At 31.8% G+C, this 26,828-nt stretch overlaps 3 protein-coding genes and 1 non-coding gene across 4 annotated transcripts; all 4 read right to left on the bottom strand.

The window, feature by feature from the left end:
* On the bottom strand, window positions 1–1,340 carry LOC149487454 (ubiquitin-conjugating enzyme E2 N). Its single transcript, XM_089696027.1, has one exon. The coding sequence runs from the start codon at window positions 1,114–1,116 to the stop codon at window positions 661–663; it is 456 nt and encodes a 151-aa protein (XP_089552153.1). The 5' UTR covers window positions 1,117–1,340; the 3' UTR covers window positions 1–660.
* Window positions 1,341–4,893: 3,553 nt separating this feature from the next.
* LOC149487453 (calcium and integrin-binding family member 2-like) lies at window positions 4,894–18,570 on the bottom strand. Its single transcript, XM_089695837.1, has 5 exons — window positions 18,482–18,570; window positions 16,648–16,682; window positions 14,997–15,114; window positions 13,694–13,821; window positions 4,894–5,242 (listed from the first exon to the last, which is right to left on the bottom strand). Exons 1-5 carry the CDS (start codon window positions 18,530–18,532, stop codon window positions 5,005–5,007), a joined length of 570 nt encoding a protein of 189 aa, XP_089551963.1. The 5' UTR covers window positions 18,533–18,570; the 3' UTR covers window positions 4,894–5,004.
* A 763-nt stretch (window positions 18,571–19,333) lies between these two features.
* Window positions 19,334–21,495, bottom strand: LOC149487452 (uncharacterized). Its single transcript, XM_089695836.1, has 3 exons — window positions 21,407–21,495; window positions 20,602–20,689; window positions 19,334–19,786 (listed from the first exon to the last, which is right to left on the bottom strand). Exons 1-3 carry the CDS (start codon window positions 21,459–21,461, stop codon window positions 19,654–19,656), a joined length of 276 nt encoding a protein of 91 aa, XP_089551962.1. The 5' UTR covers window positions 21,462–21,495; the 3' UTR covers window positions 19,334–19,653.
* Window positions 21,496–22,279: 784 nt separating this feature from the next.
* TRNAH-GUG (transfer RNA histidin (anticodon GUG)) lies at window positions 22,280–22,351 on the bottom strand. The gene has a single exon. It is a non-coding gene; the product is annotated as a tRNA-His (tRNA).
* Between the last annotated feature and the right edge of the window lie 4,477 nt (window positions 22,352–26,828).

Here is a 26,828-nt window from a genome sequence, read left to right as displayed (position 1 = left end):
TTAGCATTTGTATATTATGTATTTTGAAGTTGCTCACAAAGCCAAATTAAATTTACATAAATACAATTATAACTTTTATACAAGTAAATAGTACATATAAGATTCACAGAAAAGAAAAAACATTATTGAACACTGAAATAAATTAATTATTTTCCTTCCTCTAATAATTATCCAGTATCAATAGAGATCAGGGAATTGATGTTGCATTAATATAGCACTTAAAATTGATAAGATTCTGGCAAAGGCAATCAACTTTGTGACGATACACACTATCCTTTGTATAAAATTAACCAAACTTCATAACCATGAATATATACATTACAATAATCTCCCGGTGTTCTTTAAATTTGCTATTTTATTACAGTAAAAAAATATGCATACCTAATATCATAATGAAGCTACAAGTGAGGGGAAACAATGGGCTGTCGAATCGTGCCGAGACGAGGACTACGTTCAGATGCAAAAGGTTAACCTGAGCACACCGCGGTGACACAGCAATTACCTCAGCCGATTTATTTTTTTTCACAATTGTCTCTTCACAAGTTACTGGTCTAGGTTGTAAACATAACTTGCACTCTTAAATCATGATAATAATATAATTATGTTAGTTTCTTCCACTATTCTCGCGTGTGGGGAGGCACTGATTGCGACGGCGTATGCTCAGTTGTCCATGGCATATCTCCTTGTCCACTCCTTGGCGTTTCGAATTGCCTCGATTTCGTTAACTTTCCAAAGTTCGGCTACGTCGTTTGCGAGGGGGTCGTCGGGGTTAGGCGCCGATAGTAACGCCTGAATGGAAAGGAGAACGGTACGAATTTGCAGTGCTGGGCTCCACTTATCCTTCAATATATCCAGGCATATGCGACCCAGCCGGTCTATGTTCGGGTGATATATTTTCGTTATAAATCTAACCTTAGGCGCTGACATTGGATAGTCTTCTGGCAGGAATAGTTCTAATTTGAATAGTCCTCCTTCGAACGGTGAGTCCTCTGGGCCGGTGACGATTACGTGAAAATAACGCGCATTAGTCTCGCTAGGCACCGCACTTATTCCCGGCACGGGTTCTTGCATCAATCGCTGTGTCTCTTTGATTATTCTACGTGGTAGGGCTGCCATTTTATATATGCGGTCTAGCGCAATTTGTCAAATGAAACAAAGTAATCATATAATTTCAAAAAGTATCTAACTGTCTCTCCCCTGCACGTGTGTATAAATATCACTGAGGCACGTATTCCAGACAATTAAATTACAGCAGCATTTTATCCATGATATTGCTGAAAACGAGATTACAAAAGCGATGTTACAGAGCTCACTTCAATTTTTAACTATGAAATGTCATAGATAACACATGCGTTTTTCATGACTAGAATATTACATATTACAGATTAAATAGAAACTATTTATTTTTTTAGACTATGTTCATAAAATATATTAGACGCTATTAGAAATATTTTGTTATAAAAATTGCTATAATGTTTATTAATTTATATCATGTAAACGGTTGATTCTGAATTACAATTAATCTCAATAACTTAAAATAATTTTTTTGGTCGATCGACTGGTTTGTTTTATTCAAGAACGATAAGTAAGATCTTTCTTAATTTTATATTCCATATTTTTATAATAGTCTGATTGATGATATAATGGAGCATGATAAAACTCAATTTGTTCTGTATCCGACATTACAATACCAACAATAAAATATAATAAATGTCTATGGTATGTGTACTGCCATTTTTTTAATTCTTTCTTTTTTTCATATTGGCAATCATTCATTTTAAATTATTGATTCGAAAAAATCACACGAGATGGCACTGATCTATAAATTTGATGACAAAAAAAAACGTAATGTAATTTAGTGTAAAACAAATTTTATTTTTTCACAGTAAGAACTAAGAATGTTGAGTTATTGGTGGATATCACCACCAAATAAAATATGTGACTCAAGAATAACTGTGACTTTTATGTTCTTGAGTTTTTCTGGGTATAGAGGCGCAGCTTCTTTGTCAGCACTAGCGGCCTTTCTACTTTCTGCGGCAATGCTATGACAAATAAGTACAACTATGTTTTTGGCTGAACCAGCCGTGATTGTTACACCACATTAATTGTAAAACTAAGTATCAATCTGAGCAATAATAACTTGTCGTTTTTTAATAATGCTTGATTTCAAAGATGGAGAGCTTATCACAGTTTGCACATCACACAACACACTTCCACAATTTGCTTTTCTACCTTTTAAGTAATTTTTTTTTAAGTTGAGTTTCAAAGAAAATCTTTTCGTTTCTTGACTTACCTCGTTATTTGCTCTTTAGTGTGCAGTGGTTTAGTAATTGAAGATTAAACCAATAATCTTCTTAATCTTCTTATATATAAAAATGAATCGCAAAATGTGTTGGTAAGCGCATAACTCGAGAACGGCTGAACCGATTTCGATAATTCTTTTTTTATTATATTCCTGGAAGTACGAGGATGGTTCTTATGTAGAGAAAACGTAAACATGTACCACGGGCGAAGCCGGGGCGGACCGCTAGTCTTATATATAAAAATGAATCGCAAAATGTGTTGGTAAGCGCATAACTCGAGAACGGCTGAACCGATTTCGATAATTCTTTTTTTATTATATTCCTTGAAGTACGAGGATGGTTCTTATGTAGAGAAAACGTAAATATTAAAAAGTAACATACGTAAAAATATGATTTACATACCTACTCACAATAAAATTATTATATGATATGGTAAAAGTTATAACTCGTAAGCCGAACACTGGCAGGACAGACAAGGGAAACAGATTCCGAATCCGAAAGATCAGAAATTAACTCCTTCATTTTGTAAAAATTAAAATGGGATACTTACCCTAGCTTGAGTCGGGGTATATTACTATTGGTATATACCTAATTAGGATGACATTGAATTAAATCTATACTAATATTATAAAGCTGAAGAGTTTGTTTGTTTGTTTGTTTGAACGCACTAATCTCGGGAACTACTGGTCCGATTTGAAAAATTATTTCAGTGTTAGATAGCCCATTTATCGAGGAAGGTTATAAGCTATATTTCATCACGCTACGGGCAACAGGAGTGGAGCCACGGGGGTGAAACCGCGCGGAGCAGCTAGTAATATATAAAAATGTAAAAATGAATTAGGTATAACGACAAGAACATACTTATGTACAACCATTATTGTTTGTTTATTTTTTGTATTTTGTTATTATGTTAAATAAATATTATAGGACATTATTACACAAATCGACCAAGTCCCACAGAAAGCTCAATTAAGGCTTGTGTTGTGGGTACTAGGCGACGATAAAATATAATACATTTAATAAATACATATATAGATAACACCCAGACCCAAGAACAACAAGTATTTGCTAAGTTTTGCAAGCTTTGCCAATTAGTTCATCACACAAATATTTGCCCTGACCGGGGATCGAACCCGGGACCGTCGGCTCAGTAGGCAGCTTTACCACTGCGCCAACCGCGTCGTCGAGTTCTAACTTACTTCTGCTCTAGCAGAGGATGAAAATTACCTAAGGCCCAGAAAATCATTTATTTCATTCTACCCATAGCTACCTTACTACTGGCCAGTCTACCTATAGTTATTTAGAATAAGTAATATGAAATTTCTTCATGTTTCACGAGAATGCAGTAATAAAGTAGGTATTGTGGTTTTACAACGATATTAAATTTACGTTAAGCTTTTTATATTAAGCCGTAAAGTGGACATTACACCTAAATCTCAAGCGCTCACTCGTAAAGTTATGAAGCGATTTTTGTAAGGCGAAGCTGTAAAAATATAATTCGTAAAATATATGATACCTATTATACCTACAATTAGAGTAGGTAGGTATGTTAAGATCTGTGCAGAATATTGCCTATTTTTCTTATGGTCTTACATCCGAATATAGGTCGACCTTCACCGGCGTGATAATAGAATGAGACCAATCTTATAATAAATTAAGTCTATTAAAAAATCTATTAAAGATGGGTTGACTGAAAAAATCCTGGACAGGATATTTTTAGTTAATTATTAATTACTCGTTTGTTTGAACGCACTAATCTCAGGAACTACTGGTCCGATTTGAAAAATTCTGACGGTGTTAGATAGCCCATTTATCGAGGCTATAGGCTATAATTAATATACATATTATAATCAGGCTAAGACCAACAGGAGCGGAGCCACGCGGGTGAAACCGCGGCTATAGTTACATTATAAGAGTGAGATTTTTATTTTGTTTTATCTGTTTAAATTTTGATTTGTAAGCATTTTTGTTTAAAGTATTCAATACGAAATCATTTGGAAAATATAACAAATTGACGATCTAAATGAAAATTTGAAAGTTACGAAATATTTAATTCAATATTACTATATTCCTACATAGGTATTAAATAAAGCATAATATTATTACAGTAATCATTCTAGTTATTAATTATCAATATAGTTAATTACTCGCTACAGCGCGCGTAGCAGTTTGGCAATTATTTGGTATGCAGATAGATGGTCTGGAATTGCTTTAATGCTATTTTGTATCAGGTTCCACAAGAAACTTGTGTTGAAGTCTACCAGCGTTGTATAAATCCAATTTGTACTCAAATTTAGATAATATCTCAATATAGTTTATACTACATAGGAACTACTGTTTTACATGGAAATAAACGGGGAATGAACATGAAAAATAAAAACAGTATTTCATATTCTTGAGTAAATATATTTTTCTTTTATATAAATATATGTATACTTACATAATAATATAATTCAGGTTATATTAATATACATGATTTTTATCTTTATGTAGGCAATATGGCAATATAGCTAAGTCATTTAGTAAAAAAAAGACGCTTAACTATACAGATAGATATATCACGTGCTCGAAAAAAACATATAACCGGCACTTTTAAATTACCAAAAACAATAAATCCATTATATCTTTACTCTATACTCTAATATAGAAAGTAAACAAAACGGCACCACAACAGAAAGCAAACAAAAGTCACCTCTATGGTCTACACTCTAATATGGAACGTAGACAGAAAATCCGGCGCTCTAACGACCACGTGTTCGAAGTCCATAAACGACAGTCTTCCATCACCATCCACATCTGCTTCATCCAGCACGCTAGCCACGATCTCCTCCCGCTCGTGCTGCTGAAGCTCTCCCTTTGTGAGTAACTGGGTCGCTTCTAGAAGGTCCTCCCGCCCGATGTACGTGTCGTCGTCCAGATCGTAGATACGGAACGCGTACCTAGGAAGTTAAAGAATATTTTATTGTAAAAATTGTGAGAAATAATGCTATTTGAGGAGTAAATTGTGGTGCACTAAATTTTGACAAAAACATAGTTGATGCGAAAAAGCGAAAAATTTACCGGGAACATTGTAAAATCGAATAATATGATGCTTTAGTTAAATAGCTCTAGGTTGACATGTTTTTTAATGAAGTGGCTTTTAGAATTTTTTTAAAAAGATGTCAATAATTTGGGGAAAACAAGCATTCTGTAAATTATTATCAGGCAGGGCAGGGATGCCTTCTTTTAAGTTTTAATATTAAAATAATATTTAATATAAAAAATGTCTTGTCACAGAATTATACACAAAACACAATAATGAGTCTCGATAAAATTGACAATTAGTATCACAAAATTGAACGCTAACAGCAGTATATAGTTTCGAACTCAATAAAGCAAACGAAATTGCTCATATCGTGATCAATATAACATTCCTGTTACGCAATGAGACGATATATTGTACCATTTCTGCAAATCATTCGTTGTAATTATCTCATTGCTATCTGATGGAGTTTAGTGAAGTGGTTGAGATATGGGTGAACTGTATTAGTTACGAATAGCTTAAGGTGATTGCAACGATCTGTTCCCAGCCAATATCCCGCTAGATGGCGCTGAATTCTACATTTCTAGTTTATTTGAGTTTTTGCGTAATTGGAATAGTCATCAAACCTAGGAATAGTCATGGCGGTTACTGAATATTATATTTTATTGAAATATGTTATATCATTGCCTTAAAATCCACCCAATTCGGTAAAATTATGCGTTTTAACATCTGTCATTGCATACAGGGTCGTTTACACACACAGACGTATACAAAAATGATAAAGATTTAACTCTAGATGGCGTGAATGTAAAGCGCGTCACACACGGTGAAGATACTACCTATAATATTTTATCTAATCTAGTAATATTTTATATTACAGTATCTTAAGGTATCCGGTATCAGCGTTCTGACCATCATTTTTCTTTTTTCGCTGTAGAACCGCCATCCTGTTACAAATGACCCACAAAGGAGAATGACCACGGGTGGTATCGGTAAAATTTTAGTTGTGCCACGTATTCGTTATATTGTTAATTCCTATTTGTATTTATAATGATCATATGTATCAATATTAAGTCTTAATTAAACCGGATAAATTGAAATAATAGTAAAAGTAAAAGTTTTTCTTTTGAAACATGTATGAACTTTCGCATTAGTAGGAAGTAGGATTGTTATAAAAATAAAAGTTATATTTGTTGGCGTAAACTATTTTATTGTAATTTTGGGAAATAAATAATGTCAAAATTGATTACCTACAATAAAACGCAGTAATTTTATTTTATTACCTACATTACACTATTGTTTTTTTTTTTATCAAAACATGTATTTGAAGTAGCAAATATGATATTATGCTGATCCAAGCATTTTCACTCAAAACTAATATCACTAATGATTTGTAAAAGTAAATTATTTCAAAATACATTTCATAACCAACAAGTAAGAATAATTATTCATACAACAACAAATCAAAAACACTATTTACTATGGAAAAAAAACCAGGAAGGTGAAAAACATATTTACGATTTCGATGCACTCGACTTTTAGTAAAATAATAGGTAAAAATATTATTATGGTTTTGATCACAGACATATCTGTGGTTTTGATTTTAGCTACTAGCACAGACTAATAATAATATACTACGTATACAACTACTAGTATCAGAAAGCTGCGTGTTCAATGCACGTCGGGGTCCCACAACTGTGGAGGAAGGAAGGTAGAATACCTCCATCGAATAAGTGAAGTTTCTCGACATACTTACTCGATTTGCCGGCCGGCCTCAATGAAGATTGTCCGAAAGTTGTATATGTGCTCTGTAACGAAAAAATTTCGCTAGCGCGATTCAGAGTGAGGTGTCGTACAATATACCTAATGAAGTTTTTCATCTTTTTATTTTACTGCAAATACAAAATAAAAATTAAACAATGGTAATGTAAATTCTAAACAAACTACTACCAAAATACAATTAGAACAAAAATCATTTGACTTGTTTATTTCACCCAGAGGCCAGAGGCGGCTCGTGACAAAATTGTATAGGTGTTCACTTGAAATAAAACAACGAAAATACAATAGCGTTCGGGATGATTTATTACAAAAAAATGAGCACCACATTTTATAAATGTCTATAACACTAAAAATTACAAAGTACAGGCTATTTCAAAACGAATTCAATGACTAGGTATCAATAATTAGTAAATCACCGAATTTGCATTCGCGAGCGTAGGTATCCATAGTGTTTGTCACTGACGGTCACTGACCTCTATAACTTATAGTTATAGAGGTCAGTGGTGTTTATTGTGTAAACATGTATGTATTTGAGTAGTTAGTAGCATATTATATTCTGAATTTCTGATCCATGCCTATTCACTCAAAACTAATAACACTAATGATTTGTAACAGTAAATTATTTCAATAGGTAGGTATTTGAACATTTCCCAACAAGACGTAAGAATAATTATTCGTAGGTATACAAGATACAATAACAAATCTAATACACTATTTATTATTTTATTATTTACTAGCGGTCCGCCCCGGCTTCGCCCGTGGTACATGTTTACGTTTTCTCTCCATAAGAAGTAATAGCTAGAGAGCTAGCGCAAAGCTACCTGTATGTATTTGACCAGACCTGGATTTTTGTGTGTTGATTCCCCTATACCTACTATACATGAGATGAGGAGTCACTAAGCCCAGAGTGGTGGACGGGGCGCGCGCTTAGGTAAGACAGGTGGAAATTTTTGGCGAACTTTGAAACCATTTGACCACGTCTGCCATTTTGATATTTGAAAATAGATTATTATTACTATCGGAAAATAACAATGGCAGACCATTATCACGCGGATAACATTCTGGCAGACACTTATGAAAGTGCTGAAAAAAATACAATTTTGAAAGTATTTGACCAGATCTGCCATTCATATATTTTATTTATTAGGGTCTTAAAAACTTATTTTCGAAACGGCAGACATTTTCATTGCGTACAGACTTCAGCAGACAACAAAACTTTACAGACTTCAGCAGTCAACAAGACTTAGCTTCTACATGGTCAGATGTATATATGTATTACGTTCCCTGACCTTACATCAATGATTTACTTTATTAATGTTTTTATGGTCATTTACATTTAATTTTGAAAACTATGGAATAAAATTTATAAATTTGATGATACAAAACTAAATATACATTTGTAAAGAATCTCAAATATAAAGTTGTGTTGCAAATAACAAATCATCATTTAAATATTTAGTTTATTTCTTTATTTAAGAAACAATTAAGAATTACAAAACAACATAAAAAAACACGCATGCATTTATTGAAATGTTCATTCATCATCACTATCGTATGGCGTTGTGTGACTCGTCTTCATAATCCATTTGAATCGGATTCTGTAAAAGTAAAACGTAAATTATATAATAAAAGAAATGAGTCATTATAAACTTACCTAGTAAGGCAATGCCTTTGATGTCGCACGATGCCGCCGCGCCGCCAGTGTAGGTACTTCTGCTGCTACATGAAAATATGCTAGGGTTGCAACAAATGGGAAATAAAACAATTGTGATTATTACTATTATGATGTAATCATTTATTCATATTATGTACATTCAAAACAATTGCTATTATTAAATCTGATGTAATTATTTTTTCATAAATATATAATTATTATTAATTACATAATATATTGCACTGTGAAATATTTACGTATCACTTTATTTTTGATGTTCTTAATTGTCTTTTATAAAATTTAAGTGACGCATTCGCATTGGGATCAACAATCCGATAAGAAAAGAATGGAGACAACATATACATAGCTTTGATTTCAATTCTACAGATACAAAATATACAATCTATCTAAAATGATACAACGGATGTTTCCTGCGTTTTCTCGTCAAAATACCGAAACAACGTAATTATTGTATAGTAGTTGGGCGTGAAAGTAAAAAAACAAATGAAAAGTGTTTTCCATATGATTATTTATTAAATTTACGCGATTAAGAATAATTTCAACGATACAATTTAGTAACCGAGAATTCAGAGGATTAAAGAAAATACCTGCCTGATCATTTTATCAAACTCTAAAAGAATTATGGTTATTTCGCATCACTCGGTTTATTAGTTTGGTAATAATTATTAAAGGTAGTTACAACCCTAGCCATTGAGTCGAACGCTAGGCAACACAATATCGACTTTGTGCGGGTACATATGGTACATTTCTTCTTGCTGTGAAGCGTAATTATTATTATTAAGATTTTTTAGGCTATTTTGATGTTCTAATTTTATTCTAGAAATAAATTAAAACGTGATTTTTTTAAAAGTATATTATGAGTTTATAAATACCTCAACCAATAGTTATTGTGTCCTATCCTCATTTCTTTATATCTTGGTAGTTAACTAAAGTGTTAAATTTACATAACCTCAACAACAACATTTACACTGCCACTGCACTAAAACTAAACTAACTAGCTCTCTAGCTATAAGAACCATCCTCGTACTTCAAGGGATATAATAAAAAAAGAATTATCGAAATCGGTTCAGCCGTTCTCGAGTTATGCGCTTACCAACACATTTTGCGATTCATTTTTATATATAAGACTAGCGGTCCGCCCCGGCTTCGCCCGTGGTACATGTTTACGTTTTCTCTACATAAGAACCATCCTCGTACTTCAAGGAATATAATAAAAAAAGAATTATCGAAATCGGTTCAGCCGTTCTCGAGTTATGCGCTTACCAACACATTTTGCGATTCATTTATATATATATACTAGCGGTCCACCCCGGCTTCGCCCGTGGTACATAATATTTACGTTTTCTCTACATAAAAACCATCCTCGTACTTCAAGGAATATAATAAAAAAAGAATGATCGAAATCGGTTCAGCCGTTCTCGAGTTATGCGCTTACCAACACATTTTGCGATTCATTTTTATATATAAGATAAGATTATGTGAAAATAACCAGGAAGGTGAAAAACATATTTACGAAAACATAGTAACATAATATGGCTGTCGCTACAATAATTATATTTCAATTTTATCTTTTTATACCTAGTAGAACTGGCCGACGAATAAAAAAAATCGTATTAGAATAAATACAATAAATTACGGAACAAAAAAAGGATTGTAACTGAATTAGGTATGTTTGTTTCTGGGCGCACCGTTTTCGACGACGCGACGCGCGACGTAAGCGTATAGGTATAGGTACCTACTTTGCTAAAACAAACTAATAAAATTGTGTGTCTGTCTGAAAATTCGGAAAAGCATATTTTGCAAGTTTGTAATTACTTTGATAGTTTACCGATTTATAATAATTGTAATTGTAATTGTATAATATATAATTTGCAATGTGGTGAAATTTCATAAAAATCACGGGCCAATTTTTTGTTTTGAATCCCACCGAAAATATAATTGCGTTATTAGAATAATTAATTACTATACCTACCCACGATCAATTATTACAATATAGTCTCAAATGCATACTAGAGAAATATTGCAATTTGATTCAATTAAAATGCATAGCATACAAAAATAAATTCACAACACAAGAAATTCCGCGCGCAAATCATAGCGCGTGTCAATGAAATCAAGAATGTTTTATATCAAGCCGACGCGGACGACGACGCGACGCCGAACAAAAGTACCTACGACGGACGACCACGCTTCGAGTTGCCAAACAACATGAGTAATAAATTGTTTACAAAAAAAACAAGTTTTCCATTTTTCTGTATGAGTAGACAGAACTTCAAAACGCCACCTGCTACGGTTTATATTATGAACGATTGTTATAAAAATAAAAGTTATATTTGTTGGTGTAAACTATTTTATTGATCAATAATTTTGGAATTTAAAATTGTCAACATTGATTACAATAAAACGCAGTTTTATTTTATTACACTATTGTTTTTTTTATCAAAACATGTATTTGAAGTACCATATAATATTATGCTGATCCAAGCATTTTCACTCAAAACTTATATCACTAATGATTTGTAAAAGTAAATTATTTCAATATACATTTCATAACCAACATGTAAGAATAATTATTATTATTCCTACCTACAACAACAAACCTAAAACACTATTTACTATGGGAAAATAACCAGGAAGGTGAAAAACATATTATTATTTACGATTTCGACGCACTCGACTTTTAGTAAAATATAGTAGGGAAACATAATATTATGGTTTTGATTTTTGCTACTAGTATAAGAAAACTGCGTGTTCAAACTACTTGTTTGTCTGTCTGAAAATTCCGAAGTACTTTGGTAGTTTACCGATTTATAATAATATTGTATATATCGTTGTTTAAAAAATATTCAAACACAATAAAATATGATATATGTACTGATTTATCACTGGTTTCAGTGATGAACTGATGAGTCAATTATAGCCACTATACTTTCGTCATACGTGTGTATGATTGATGTGATTTGCAACGTGGTGATATTTCAGAAAAATCACGGGTCAAATTGTCCCACCGAAAATATAACTGCGTTATAAGAATAACTATACCTACGATAAATTATACATAATACAATATAGTCTCAAATGCATACTAGTGAAATATTTTATTTGAATCAATAAAATAAAAAAATAAATAAAAAATAATAATAATACAAAAATAAATTCACAACACAAGAAAATCCGCGCGCAAATCATAGCGCGTGACAATGAAATCAAGAACTTTCGAGCCGACGCGGACGACGAAGGAGCCTAACAAAAGTACCTACAATCATAGGCGGCTCGTGACAAAATTGTATGGCCGTGTTCACTTGAAATAAAACAACGAAAATAGGTACCTACAATAGCGTTAGCAGTACAAAAAAAATGAGCACCACATTATAAATGTCTATTTATACACTAAAAATTATAGAGTATTTCAAAACGAATTCAATTATTATTTAGCAATAATTAGAAAATCCCCGAATTTGCATTCGTGATCGTATTCATAGTGTTTGTCTACACTAATATGTATTATAAAGAGGAAAACTTTGTTTGTTTGTTTGATTGTAATGAATAGGCTCATAAACTACTGGACATTTTACCAATGTTTGCAAGTTTGTGATTACTTTGATAGTTTACCGATTTATAATAATTGTATACTTATATCATTGTTTAAAAATATTCAAACACAATATGATATAGGTACTGATTTATCACTGGTTTCAGTGATGAACTGATGAGTCAATGTTAGCCACAATACTAATCACTTTCGTCATACATGTGTATGAACTATGATTGATGTGATTTGCAATGTGGTGAAATTTCATAAAAATCACGGGCCAATTTTTTGTTTTGAATCCCACCGAAAATACATATATTACTAATTGCGTTATTAGAATAATTAATTACTATACCCACGATCAATTATTACAATTTACAATATAGTCTCAAATGCATACTAGAGAAACATTGCAATTTGAATCAATTAAAATGCATAGCATACAAAAATAAATTCACAACACAAGAAATTCCGCGCGCAAATCATAGCGCGTGTCAATGAAATCAAGAATGTAATTTTATATCAAGCCGACGAGCGACGACGCCGAACTAAAGTACCTACAGTACCATTTACCTTCAGTGTACAATACAGTTTACAGACCTACGACGGACGAACAATAATGAGTAATAAATAAAAAAAAACATAGTTTCTAAGGTCATTAGTTTTATTTTATTTTATTGTTATTTTCTTTGAACGATTGGAAATGAAATTACTCAATTTTTACACAGAACTTTGATTTATTAGAATTATGCTCATTATGCATAAGATAACGAACGCGAATGCACGACATCTAGCGCGTCAATGTCTAAACATCGCCTTTCGTTTAGACATTGACGCGCTAGATCTGTAATAAGTATATAGTCTATGCGCTAGATGTCGTGCTTTATGTCGTGTTTCGCTTGGCAAAAGTCACGCACACTACTGTAGAAGTGTCAAATTTTTCCGGTATTTTACTGTTGTTTTTCTAAGTAAATATTGTAAATTATTGATTAAAAAGGTCGAACGCGCACACATTTCATTATAGAGAAGTGATAAAATGATTAGTTTTAAAGAAATAGCGTCTGTGTTAAGTGTTTAGAGGTAATCAAAAATGTATGGAGGGACGGTCGGAACATCAACCTTAATATTATAAATAATATGATTATTGCGATTAAATTTAAAATTTGGACATAGGTAGGTACTCGTCAATTTCATGTAAATCTGTAGACATTTGCGATAATATTGAAATTATAGGTAAGTACATATGAAAAACTAAATTACATTTTCCATACATAGATCAACATAACACACCAATATAACATAGGTATTTCAAGTGGCATCATATCCAACAAACCTTCCTTAAAAAATCACTATCTCTATATTAAGTAAACAATTTTACAAACCAAGCCTTGATATCCCGTGGAGCGGCTTCACTGAACACCGACATCATATCCAAGAAATCCTCAAAAGTAAGGTTTCCGGAGCCATCGTGAGAGAATACCTGGCAGATGCGCCGCTTGAACGGGTTTTCCTAAGAAATAAGGTTATTGAAAAGCGCGGGATATCTTTGAGTTAGTAAGTTAGCTAGTGACCTTTCTGCACTGTGACTGCTCAGTGGCTTGAATCGTACTCGTAAGGGTGCAAAGTTTGATTATCTATACTAATACTAATATTATAAAGCTGAAGAGTTTGTTTGTTTGTTTGAACGCGCTAACTACTGGCTGGTCCGATTTGAAAAATTCTTTCGGTGTTAGATAGCCCATTTATCGAGGAAGGCTATATATTATCATCACGCTAAGACCAACAGGAACGGAGCCACGCGGGTTAAGCCGCGAAGCGCAGATAATACTTAGATAAAATAAATTAATACCAACTATGGAAATTATTTCGTTTGTATCTAGGTAAATTACAAATTAATGGTAGAGTTAGAAGATACCAATTATTTATTCTTAAATGATAGGTCCAAAGTTCGATTGTAAAGCGGGTACCGTAGATAATAAAGATTACTTACTTGTGGACAGCTAAATTATTAAATATGAGTCAACAGAAATATAAATCATGAAAAAATACTTTTTTAAATAATTTAAATAAAAATATCTAAATTAGATACCTACATAGTGTATTCTGTGGTTATATAGTATCATATCTGTTTTCATAGAGAAATGTAATAATATGTAAGTTCATACTGACGAAATTCGTACGTTCACGAAATTGCTTGTAAACTTGATATTATTTTGATATCAAAGGGAATGTTTAAAGCTTCACTTCGTGTATCAAATATCCATACAGGTAAATATCACCAAAGGTTTCAAGTTTGCTTTATACAGCTTTACACATTTAAATAAGATTTCGTTTTAAATTCGTTTTGTGAACATTATTATTTTGTACCTACAATAATTCTATATACATATATAAAAATGAAATCCGTTTTCCTTGGTCACGGCCGCGGCATCACGCGTGAACGGTTGGACCGATTTCGATAATTCTTTTTTTATAATATTCCTTGAAGTACGAGGATGGTTCTTATGGAAAGAAAACATAAACATGTACCACCGATAGTTTTCAATAAAAAGCGTAATTAGTAGGTAGATAGATAGATATTTTCTCAAAATAAATATTAACTTAAACCTTCATTTATGCTGATAATTAATTATGATATATGCTATAATTACATTAGGTAACATGTTTTGAAATTAGTAGGTATACCTTTAATTCTGGTAACTTTTCTATCTGATCGACTGGAACAGCAATCGTATGAGCTTCATTATCCGTCATGCTCTTCGGCACCAGCTCTGGGTTCACTTCTCTGAACCTCTTGAATACCCTGAAGGCATATTATCAAGTTATATAATATTACTAGCTTACCGCCCGCGGCTTCGCCCGCTTTCTCTAAAACGATTTGAGATTTAAACTATCCTATCTCTCAAGTTGGATCGAACTGCACATGTTGTGCGAATTTTATTATAATCGGTTAAGTGGTTTAGGAGTCCATTGAGGACAAACATTGTGACACGAGATTTACATATATTAAGATGTACCTATGCTATGTATTAAATATATTTTTTAGAGATTGTGCAAAATTTTAAAAGATTACTCCAATTATGGAGAAATCGACAATAGACAGAAATTATAATATTTAATGCAGCATTAAATATTATAATTGCAAAGCGTGCTGCGTATGTAATTTATACCTATATTATACTGCTTACTATTATAATATTAGGAAAATAAATACAAATACATTATCTGTTTAGATGAAGGATCTGGAAGAAATAATATATTAGTTATATATTTTTGTTTTTACGTACTGAAATAGTATGCCAAAGTAAAAAGAATCTATAAACATAAAATACAAAACGCGAAAGATTTACTATCTCCAATATATCCAACGATAATGTAAACACTAAACCGGGAGCTAAAATATTGTCTGAGATTCTAAATCAATGCGAGCTGCTTAACTTGTAAACGACGTCGTCAATTCCACAAAACATAACAACGAAGTACATCACATAAATACGAATAAAATAACTTTATATACATGAGAATTTTCCATTTTCACATTACACAAGCGTAATTGTGATGAAAATGTTATAAGTCCCCAAATCCTAAAATTCCGTAACATGTTGTTGTAATACTACAAATGGGTTGAGAGCTTTTTAAAGTAAGTTCATATTCCTTTTGTTATTTCATATTAAAAAGGCTATTTGATGTTGAAATATTCGTATTCGTATGATATTCGTATTGTATAAATTATTTTATATACCTACAAGTTTTAATGTTTTCATGGATGAAAACATTTGGTTAAAGCTTTATCTAAATAAATGGAGTTTGAGGTTTTGTAGAAGCAAATATCAGCCTTGGATTATGAATGTTTGCACATTACTTATTAATCCAAAATATTTAATGGATGTGCAAATGTTTTACTTCAACGCAAATATACAAATCTCTTAATTGAAGGGAGATTATATTATAAGCACAGATAATAACTATATTAATCTAAGATCATAAGTATGCTTATTTTTAACTAAGTGTGATCCGAAGGAATCAATAAACTAATTTATTATACCTAATTATTTTTTTTATGATTAAATATCAGTAGGTTTGTTTGTTCCTCAATTATGATAAACTTAGTAATTCCTTTTTGGGTGATTTTTCTTCTACATTATCTAGAATAAGAAATAGAAAACTTTATGCGAATTTCACGGAAAATGCCGCTTGCTACAGCTTATATTTTTTAACATAAAATTATTACATTCATCGGATGATAAACTTTTTAAGTACCTACCATGTAAAGGACTATTTTATAGAGACTTACATTTTCACAAAGATTATTAAAAATAATGTTGAGACAACTTACCTCAGTATTTCTTTTCTCGTGAAGAACGTACAGTCCTGTGTAAGTTTAAATGTTTTATAATTTCTTCATAAATATTTAAGTACTTTAATAAAAGTTGTATAAAACTGACGTAAAGTAAAACATTTGTATTTTTATTATATGAAGCCTTGAGGCAATAATATTCAGTCTAATCACGAACATCTAGGGCTAGGTTGGACCGATGACGTCACTGCTATTGACCCATTTGCTTCAAGATTACGACTGTCTTAGACGTAAGACGTCATTCAAATCAGAAACGGGTTCGTTTGAAATAAATTGATTTATCTTCTTTTTTATATATAAAAATGAATCGCAAAATGTGTTGGTAAGCGCATAACTCGAGAACGGCTGAACCGATTTCGATAATTCTTTTTTTATTATATTCCTTGAAGTACGAGGATGGTTTTTATGTAGAGAAAACGTAAATATGTACCACGGGCGAAGCCGGGGCGGACCGCTAGTCTTATATATAAAAATGAATCGCAAAATGTGTTGGTAAGCGCATAACTCGAGAACGGCTGAACCGATTTCGATAATTCTTTTTTTATTATATTCCTTGAAGTACGAGGATGGTTTTTATGTAGAGAAAACGCAAATATGTACCACGGGCGAAGCCGGGGCGGACCGCTAGTTTATAAATAAAAATTTCTTTGAAATAGTATATTATGTATTATTTGATAAAAAAAAGACGTGTGGCACTCGGGGACTGCCGCGGTAAAGCTATTGCATGCTATGCCTTCAAGCCACACCTCCGTGCCCGTCGGAGTGGGGAGCGTGAGGTTTTTTCGTTACGGAATTTCTCGATTCGGTCCCCGCGCTCAAGGCCCGCGATAGAAGCTATGCAATAGCTTAAAAATTGTTTCGGTAACATAAGTCTGGACTAGAATCGAGATGCATTAATAAGAAAATTGGTTTAAACTCTATGTTTTACTGAAAATTTTGAGTGTTCGATCTTTATTTTAAAATAATACATAAAACTAAAAAAAAAATTATATAAGCAGCATAAATTGCCCTTTTCTGTCTTGTAGCGTGTAAAACCAGATAAAAAAGTTTAATTGTGACTTTAGTTCATAAAGCGAGTTAGAAAAAGTTTCACCGCAAAGGAAACCAAACATTTTTTTTGTAAACTAAGCTTAGTCTTTGTTGTCATTGTACTGAACATTTTGTATTGATAGCAGTTTTCACCGGTGTGAATTATTTGTTGTTTAACTAACAGTGTAATCTGTTTCCTATTTTAAGTGTGTTTTTATCAAAACGTGAAGTTAACTGCTTCTAATGGTTATGAATATTATATCTGATTAACTGTAGCTTTGAGTTTGGGAGGACATCAATATGCGGCGCTGTATTTGTATAATAACTTTGCCATTTCTCCTATTATTGTCTTGTTTTTCGTGATCTCATATTGTATAGGTATCAATCAATATACATAGCCTATGTTCTTTCTCAGGGTCTAAAGATTATCTGTGCCAAATTTCATCAAAATCGGTCCAGTAGTTTATGCGTGAAAACCATACATAAATACATACCTACACACAAACCTTTCCTCTTTATTATATTAGTATAGATTTCCCGTTTTAGTTTTAAAAAGTTATTATTGTCATTTTACTCAGTATATAATTAGAATAATCATCATACATAGGTAAACAAGAAAACCAATTATCACCATATTCTTCTTCATGTTAATCGATGTAAGAATGTTATTTATTTACAAAACTTTGTCTAACAATATTTACAACGGAGACTATTCTATACATCCATAAGTTAATAGCCTAGTTTCTATATTCAGTAAAGTACGTAAATACAAATAAATTCAAACCTGATAGTCCTCGAGTTGTTGTTCAGTGAACGTCACAACTTTGTTGCCCATTGTACAAAACTAACGGATGTCCCGGCGCCCTGTCAAATGGACACTGCCATAGTTTTGCTAGGGCGCGACTTTGGTAGATTAGCTAATAATAGAGCCTTTTGAATTAAGGGAAAAAATAATATAGAGAAAGAAACGTACAATATTTTGAAAGTAGAGCCCATTTTGCGTTAGATGCTTTAGTCAAGATTTTACTTTTTATTAACTTGTTATGAAAGGTTTTCTTGTTTTAGGGAAAATTTGTGTGATGAATGAAAACTATCCATATTCTAACTTGGAATAATTTTTTTATAATATTAATTATACAGTTACATAATTTTTCTTCTACGTATAATTTTGTAGAAACACATTTACAAGAGACATTGATTATCTCTGCAAAATATTATATAGGTACATGTTATATGGTAAGCTTACCATCAGGTGTCTCTGATTTGTATTGATCTGTGGAATAGGGGTGTATCCGCCACACCTTGCTCGCCGAAGTCTATTAGATTCCTTAATTATTCAATATATTTATTTTTTCTAAATAAAAATCTGTGTCAATATCTTTCAGACTGAAATACACTCTTATTGATAAAAAATAGGCGAAAGAAAAAAGTAGGTAAACATTTTTGCATTTGGTAGGACTACTTACTAAATACCATAAGCGAAATAAATTTATAATGAAACAACAAACACAATAAGGCGGAGAAAAGGAAGGTTTTAATATAGAACAATAAAAGATAACGAACAATTGTCTGCATTTTATTATGAAAACTAATTAATATAGATAATTAAGGATTAATAAATATAATCAAGGAACATATTAAATTCTTAATTTTAATTAGAAATTAGAAAATTAATATCTATTACCGTCTACGCTTTAACTTTTGTGTCAGAAAATACATATTAAGGAGGCCTTTTTATTTTAGCTAAAACATATTACCTAACTACTAGCTGCGCTTCGTGGTTTCACCCATGACCCGCGTGGCTCCGCTCCTGTTAGTCTTAGCGTAATGATAAAAGCCTTCCAATATAATTATGGGCTATCTAACACCGAATGAATATTTCAAATCGGACCAGTAGTTCCTGAGATTAGCGAGTTCAAACAACCAAACTCTCCAACTTTATAATATTAGTATAGATTAAGCCCAGCCCCCACACTCTGAGTAGCAAATATGTTCTGATTCGAAGTTATTAGTGAGAGGTTGTGGAGGGCCACAGTACTCCGCCCAGCGGATGAGTAAGCATTTTCGGCGGTCCCATTTGTAGGTGTACCTGGAAATTATAGAAATGATTGTTAATGTAGCGAATGAAGGTGTTGCTCGAGTGTATTGTATCTTACGTTAATTACGCGTAATGTGTAATTAACGTAAGACACATTACGCGTAATTAACGTAAGATACAATACACTCGAGCAACACCTTCATTCGCTATATTAACAATCATTTAGAAGCACATTTATATGACTTTTTTTTCTATTTTTGAAGGCGGCGATGAAGACATTTGGGGTTTTAATGTTGGTTGATGAGATGTTTTAAAATATCTGCATGCTTTCTGCATGGCATATTTCATGCAAATTAGTTCTGCAGTTTTGCTTAACTGTAAGATAAGTTCGTGTTAAGCGAATAATTGTTAGCAAAAAACTTAGTGATTACCTAACTACTTCTTGTATACATATGAGTTACAAACGAAGAAAATGCAGTTACTTACATATTTTCTTCGAGTACATAAGAATGATTTTAAAGTAATTTATTATTTCTATACATTGCCCACAAACTACATACGATGAACCTATCTAAGAATAATAATAATAGTTAAAAAAAAACTAAAAAACACGCTTTTTATAGAAAACCGAACTAAAAAATAGAAAATTTTTATCAAATTAGTGTATTGTCATCGGTCCTCAATAAATCTACAAAGTTTGAACGAAATCTGGCCGTTTAAAGTGGGTCAAAATCGCGCCCAAAGAAGTCGGTTACAAACATACATTTGAAGCTAATATAAAGCGTGTAAAAATATCGTATCAATCGTCACAGGAGTTAGAAAATCTACGATTTTTATTTATTGTTATAAAATGTTATAAGTATTACCTTTCTGTGTGCGCCCACCTCTCCCTCGACATCCACTCTATGATACAATACCTCTGCGCCGGTAGCTTTTCACATTTTTCAGGTGCCACTAAAATTGGGATAATATAGGAAAATTTATAGCTTTAAATAAATAACAATTGAAGATTTAGACTTTAAATAGATAATATTATATTGAAATAGTACATACGAGAAGCTTTGTGCTGACGAATTTTTAATTCTAAACACTGAGTTCCAGTATTGGATAAACAGACTATTATTTTTTTATAGAACTGATGTAAATATTTAAAAGTTGTTGTGATTTATTGGTTAATAAAACTTTTATTTACTGACCAATCGATTTTCCAGATTTGAGGTTGAATATACTAGATAAGTTTATTGAATATTATTTTTTTTTAATACTAAAACCGACAAAGGAGCGGGCGGTGTACTGAAAAATTTTTTTAGTAGAGCTTGTTGAATAATATTATGTATAATAAAAGCAAAATATCTGCTGTATCATAATTTTAATTAATAATGTATCATTTATTTGTGATATCTTCATTAATAAATTAGGATTAATAAATGAGGAAAAGTGATGCGTTATTATTGCTCTTATTTCTATATGATTTTCCTGTTAAAATCAATTTTTAAAATTTTTCTAAATAAAATTTATGACAACAATATTATTGGCGAATAGGCACAAAATTTTGCGATAGAATTATTATTTTTTTTTATTTCGATTCACCTCAATTAAAAAACGTCATTTATAATTTTTGAATTAAATTATTTACATACCAAATTGTTATTAATTTTAGTAAATACTTACATGCGTAAATTGGATAGGTCCAAACGAATAAAACTAAGATAACAGAGGTGAACATTTTGAACAAGTTAAAGTTTATCAAATTATCATTAGTTACAATATTATATAAATTAAATATTACAATAGGAGCGTTTACAAACACGAGCGCGTGTGCAAAGTTTGAAATTAGTCATTATGTAGAATTTATAAAGATAATAAACCAGACTGATGACATAATAATACTCCTTGGATAAGCATGTGATTATCACTGGCAGAAAATAATATTTTTTTTATTGTTTTTATTGAATCTTCTTTATTTAAAATATGTATATTATATTCGTTGAATCAAAATATGTAAATTATATAATGTAAATTATTTTTTGAGTAAGTATTTATTTGTTTATTAAATATGAAAGTAATAAAAAGTACCGTATAAAAACCATTTTATAACAACGGTATCCCGGTATAAAACATTTCTATTCCGCGCTTTTTGTAAAAGTCTTTTGAAAATAACATTTTTTATGAATTCCATTGTGTGGAAACGGGGCTCTAAAAATACGTAGCTTGTTTGTTTTGCAACTAAACACTGCATTTCTTTATAAATTTTCCTTTTGAACGTGAAACTTAAGAGCTTATAATTATGCGCCTTAAAATTAAAATGAAGCTGCTTTTGTTTGGATTTAGATTGTTTACATTCTCGCGAAGATTTTTAAAGTATAATATTTGTTTCATTTTAAAAAATATATACTAAGAATAAATAAAATGTTTTGGAATTTTTTACTATTGATTATTGAATGCTGCAAACACTTGTTATATTCTCTCTTTTATTACTTTATTTATGTTGATATATCATATAAAATATCAAAAAAAATATGCCCCGCCGTAACAGCTATTCGCTGCCGTGACCAGGATTCGAACCTGGGTTACTACGGCCACAACGTAGGGTCCTAACCACTAGACGATCACGGCTATCGGAGCAGATACTATGGATATAAAATTCATCAAAGCAATCTTATTTTAGTATAAAGAAGTAAAATATGAAGGTAGTTTGTTCCATACACTTCGTCTGTATTTATGGTCATTTAAATTTGGTCGGCTAATGGTAACTGGAGCACTTTCACTCAGCTTGACGTTGGACTGTTAGGCAACATTTTTAGGGTTCCGTAGCCAAAATGGCAAAAACGGAACCCTTATAGTTTCGTCATGTCCGTCTGTCCGTCTGTCCGTCTGTCCGTCTGTCACAGCCGATTTACTCGGAAACTATAAGTACTACAGTGATGAAATTTGATGGGAATATGTGTTGTATGAACCGCTACAAAAATATGACACTAAATAGTAAAAAAAAGAATTGGGGGTGGGGCCCCCCATACATGTAACTGAGGGATGAAATTTTTTTTTTCGATGTACATACCCGTGTGGGGTATCAATGGAAAGGTCTTTTAAAATGATATAAAGTTTTCTAAAAAACATTTTTCTTAAAGTGAACGGTTTTTGAGATATCAGCTCTCAAAGTCGTAAAAAGTATGTCCCCCCCCCTCTATTTTTATAACTACGGGGTATAAAATTCTAAAAAAAATAGAGGTGATGCATGCTAATTAACTCTTTCAACGATTTTTGGTTTGATCAAAGTATCTCTTATAGTTTTTGAGATAGGTTGATTTAACTGTAATTTATTATATTTGCTGCTACGGAACCCTTTGTGCGCGAGCCCGACTCGCACTTGGCCGGTTTTATTTTTTATATAAAACTATTGCAAAGTCTGTTAGTGATAACGGTATTATATTTTTAGCCGCATAGTTAAATAACAACTAGATAGCTAAAACAGCCATTTGTAATACAGACAGCCTAAATGCGAGTTTGTGATGATGTATGAATGTTTGTCGTTCTTTCACGAAACAACTACAGGACGGAATTGGATGAAACTTTGCAGTAATAAAGGTTACACATCAAAATAACAAATGAGCGAATCGAATCGAATTACTTTTCGATATTCGATTCAAGATTTACAGTTTCCCGCGGGTGAAGCCGCGCGACACAGCGAGTATTTTCATAAGCCCAATTCCATTTAACAAGTACCCTTTTATTCCAATAACCGCGTTGCTAAAAAGTAAAAACATATTTGTGTATTTACACAGTATCGTGTTTCCAGCGATGTTCGCCAAGCCAATCTCCTATCGGTTTCCTTTAGTGGCATCAAATTTCCGCCGAGTGATAAATATCCTTTCAAAAATTTCCATCGCGATAGATTACGGAAATCCATCATTTGTTGTTCAAAAGCCATAATGAACGGTATCAACTTCACTTTTATCTGATGATGTCATTTTAAAATATTGAAGTTGCCTTGGTACTTTATAAAATGCATTAAATAATAGATAATGTTTTATGTACCTAAAATTTAAATTCAACTGTAGATATTATTTGTCAGTTAAAAAAATAATTATAAATCTGCCTAAATTGTTATCCTATGAGAAATTGTTAGAAATGTTAGTAAATGTAGATAATAGTTTCATTTGAGTATCTAGTCTAATTTTTAATTAATAGAAAACGTAGCTGTTCCGGCACGTAGTAGGCCAGTGGAAATTAACATTAAATTCGCAAAGCACGATGTAGATTTGAATTTTTGGTATGTTGTTTGGATCAGTTAGGGTGATGTAAATCCCAATTTGCAACTTCGAAAAAGTTGTGCTCGCTGCGCACCACGTGATAAACTGCGAAAATTTTGGACTTTTTTCACTTTTTGCTCTAAAAGTCATAAACTATGCGTTTCCGACAAGTATGATTCAGTACATAAATTAAGGTTATTAAATTTGCAACAATTTAAGCCTAACAGCAGCTCTCTAAACCTTATAACGACTAAACTGTGGCCATTCGAAGATGGTTCATTTTTCCCGAAATATTGAAATTTTTAGTTTTGCTCCCGTTTGAAGCAAAATATTGGCAAAAACCGCTCGTTCTATGAGAAGTTCGTATAATAAAATTGTAGTGCATTTAATTTTCTTTCATAAGAGCATAGAACAAAGTCTGTGAGACAAATATTTCACACACAATATCTGAAAAACAAAAAGAAGGTAGAAATAGATTTTTAAAGAATTGAAACTGAGAGCATATAAAATCATAAAAAGAATAATACTTTTTCATTTGCAGGATAGGTAATTAACAAAATTACAAAATTTGGGAAAGTAGGAAAAAAGATTATACGCAAATAATAAACTGCGAAAATTTTGGACTTTTTTCACTTTTTGCTCTAAAAGTCATAAACTATGCGTTTCTGACAAGTATCATTCAGTACATAAATTAAGGTTATTAAATTTGCAACAATTTAAGTCTAATTAAAGCTCTCTAAATCTTATAGCGACTAAACTGTGGCCATTCGAAGATGGTTCATTTTTCCCGAAATATTGAAATTTTTAGTTTTGCTCCCGTTTGAAGCAAAATATTGGCAAAAACCGCTCGTTCTATGAGAAGGTCGTATAATAAAGTTGTAGTACATTTACTTTTCTTTCATTAGAGCATAGAACAAAGTCTGTGAGACAAATAGTTCACTCACAATATCTGAAAAACAAAAAGAAGGTAGAAATAGATTTTTAAAGAATTGAAACTGAGGGCATATAAAATCATAAAAAGGATAATACTTTTTCATTTGCAGTATAGGTAATTAACAAAATTACAAAGCTAATTAAATTTGCAACAATTTAAGCCAAACCGCAGCTCTCTAAACCTTATAACAACTAAGCTGTGGCCTTTCAAAGATAGTCAGTTTTTCCCGAAAATTTCAAATTTTTAGTTTTGCTCCCGTTTGAACCAAAATATTGGCAAAAACCGCTCGTTCTATGAGAAAGTCGTATAATAAAGTTGTAGTGCATTTAATTTTCTTTCATTAGAGCATAGAACAAAGTCTGTGAGACAAATAGTTCACTCACAATATCTGAAAAACAAAAAGAAGGTAGAAATAGATTTTTAAAGAATTGAAACTGAGGGCATATAAAATCATAAAAAGGATAATACTTTTTCATTTGCAGGATAGGTAATTAACAAAATTAAATTTTCTACAACTTTATTTTATGACCTTCTCATAGAACGAGCGGTTTTGCCAAAATTTTGGTTCAAACGGGAGCAAAACTAAAAATTTGAAAATTTCGGGAAAAACTGACTATCTTTGAAAGGCCACAGCTTAGTTGTTATAAGGTTTAGAGAGCTGCGGTTAGGCTTAAATTGTTGCAAATTTAATTATCTTTGTAATTTTGTTAATTACCTATCCTGCAAATGAAAAAGTATTATCCTTTTTATGATTTTATATGCCCTCAGTTTCAATTCTTTAAAAATCTATTTCTACCTTCTTTTTGTTTTTCAGATATTGTGAGTGAACTATTTGTCTCACAGACTTTGTTCTATGCTCTAATGAAAGAAAATTAAATGCACTACAACTTTATTATACGACTTTCTCATAGAACGAGCGGTTTTTGCCAATATTTTGGTTCAAACGGGAGCAAAACTAAAAATTTCAATATTTCTGGAAAAATGAACCATCTTCGAATGGCCACAGTTTAGTCGTTATAAGGTTTAGAGAGCTGCGGTTAGGCTTAAATTGTTGCAAATTTAATAACCTTAATTTATGTACTGAATCATACTTGTCGGAAACGCATAGTTTATGACTTTTAGAGCAAAAAGTGAAAAAAGTCCAAAATTTTCGCAGTTTATCACGTGGTGCGCAGCGAGCACAACTTTTTCGAAGTTGCAAATTGGGATTTACATCACCCTAACTGATCCAAACAACATACCAAACATTCAAATCTACATCGTGCTTTGCGAATTTAGGGTTTTTTAGTGTCGATTTCTACTGGCCTATAGTGTTCTTTCATATTACCAAGTAGTCTAGTTGAAAATAATTGTATTTTAAAGGGTAAATAGAATTCTGTGAAATGTGAATACAATTTTTAAAAAGTTATGAACCTTGATTTAAAGAAAATATTGAACCTTTATTGGCAAGCGTTTAATCAAACCTAACCTTACGAATCAATTCTTTATAAGTACTTAGTAACCTTACAAAACATATCTATAGTATGTATAAGTATATTTCAGTATTGGCTCTTACAAAAGGCCCTCGTTAAATTTCTTCTCATTCAGCACTTGAAAAAAAATTTAGTTGTAACTGAGGGTTGAGTGACCCTCCGTAATCGTTCTTTTAACGTAACCTTAGACCCTTTTCAGTGAAATTTATCTTGCCCTTTACGTGACAGCCTGCATCCGATCCTGTCACAGAAACAGCTGGTGACATTGCAGCCAGAATTTCATTAAAACTGCTACGATTTATTAGAATGTCAACCTTTTTGTTTTAAGCAATATCTATTTTTTTTTAAGTATTAAAACTTTAGAAAAATATAACTTTGTCTGTATAAAATATGAATTTGTCTCTCTTTAAAATACATATATATTTGAAATTTGCTTG

The sequence above is a fragment of the Colias philodice genome, chromosome 6 (assembly GCF_061535455.1).
Source record: "Colias philodice isolate Cphi_HAF_F1 chromosome 6, ilColPhil1 Martin Lab GWU primary, whole genome shotgun sequence".
In the NCBI taxonomy this organism is placed as follows: Eukaryota; Metazoa; Arthropoda; class Insecta; order Lepidoptera; family Pieridae; genus Colias; species Colias philodice.
The sequence above is the reverse complement of the archived record's forward strand: the minus strand, read 5'-3'. Positions and strand labels throughout refer to the sequence as shown.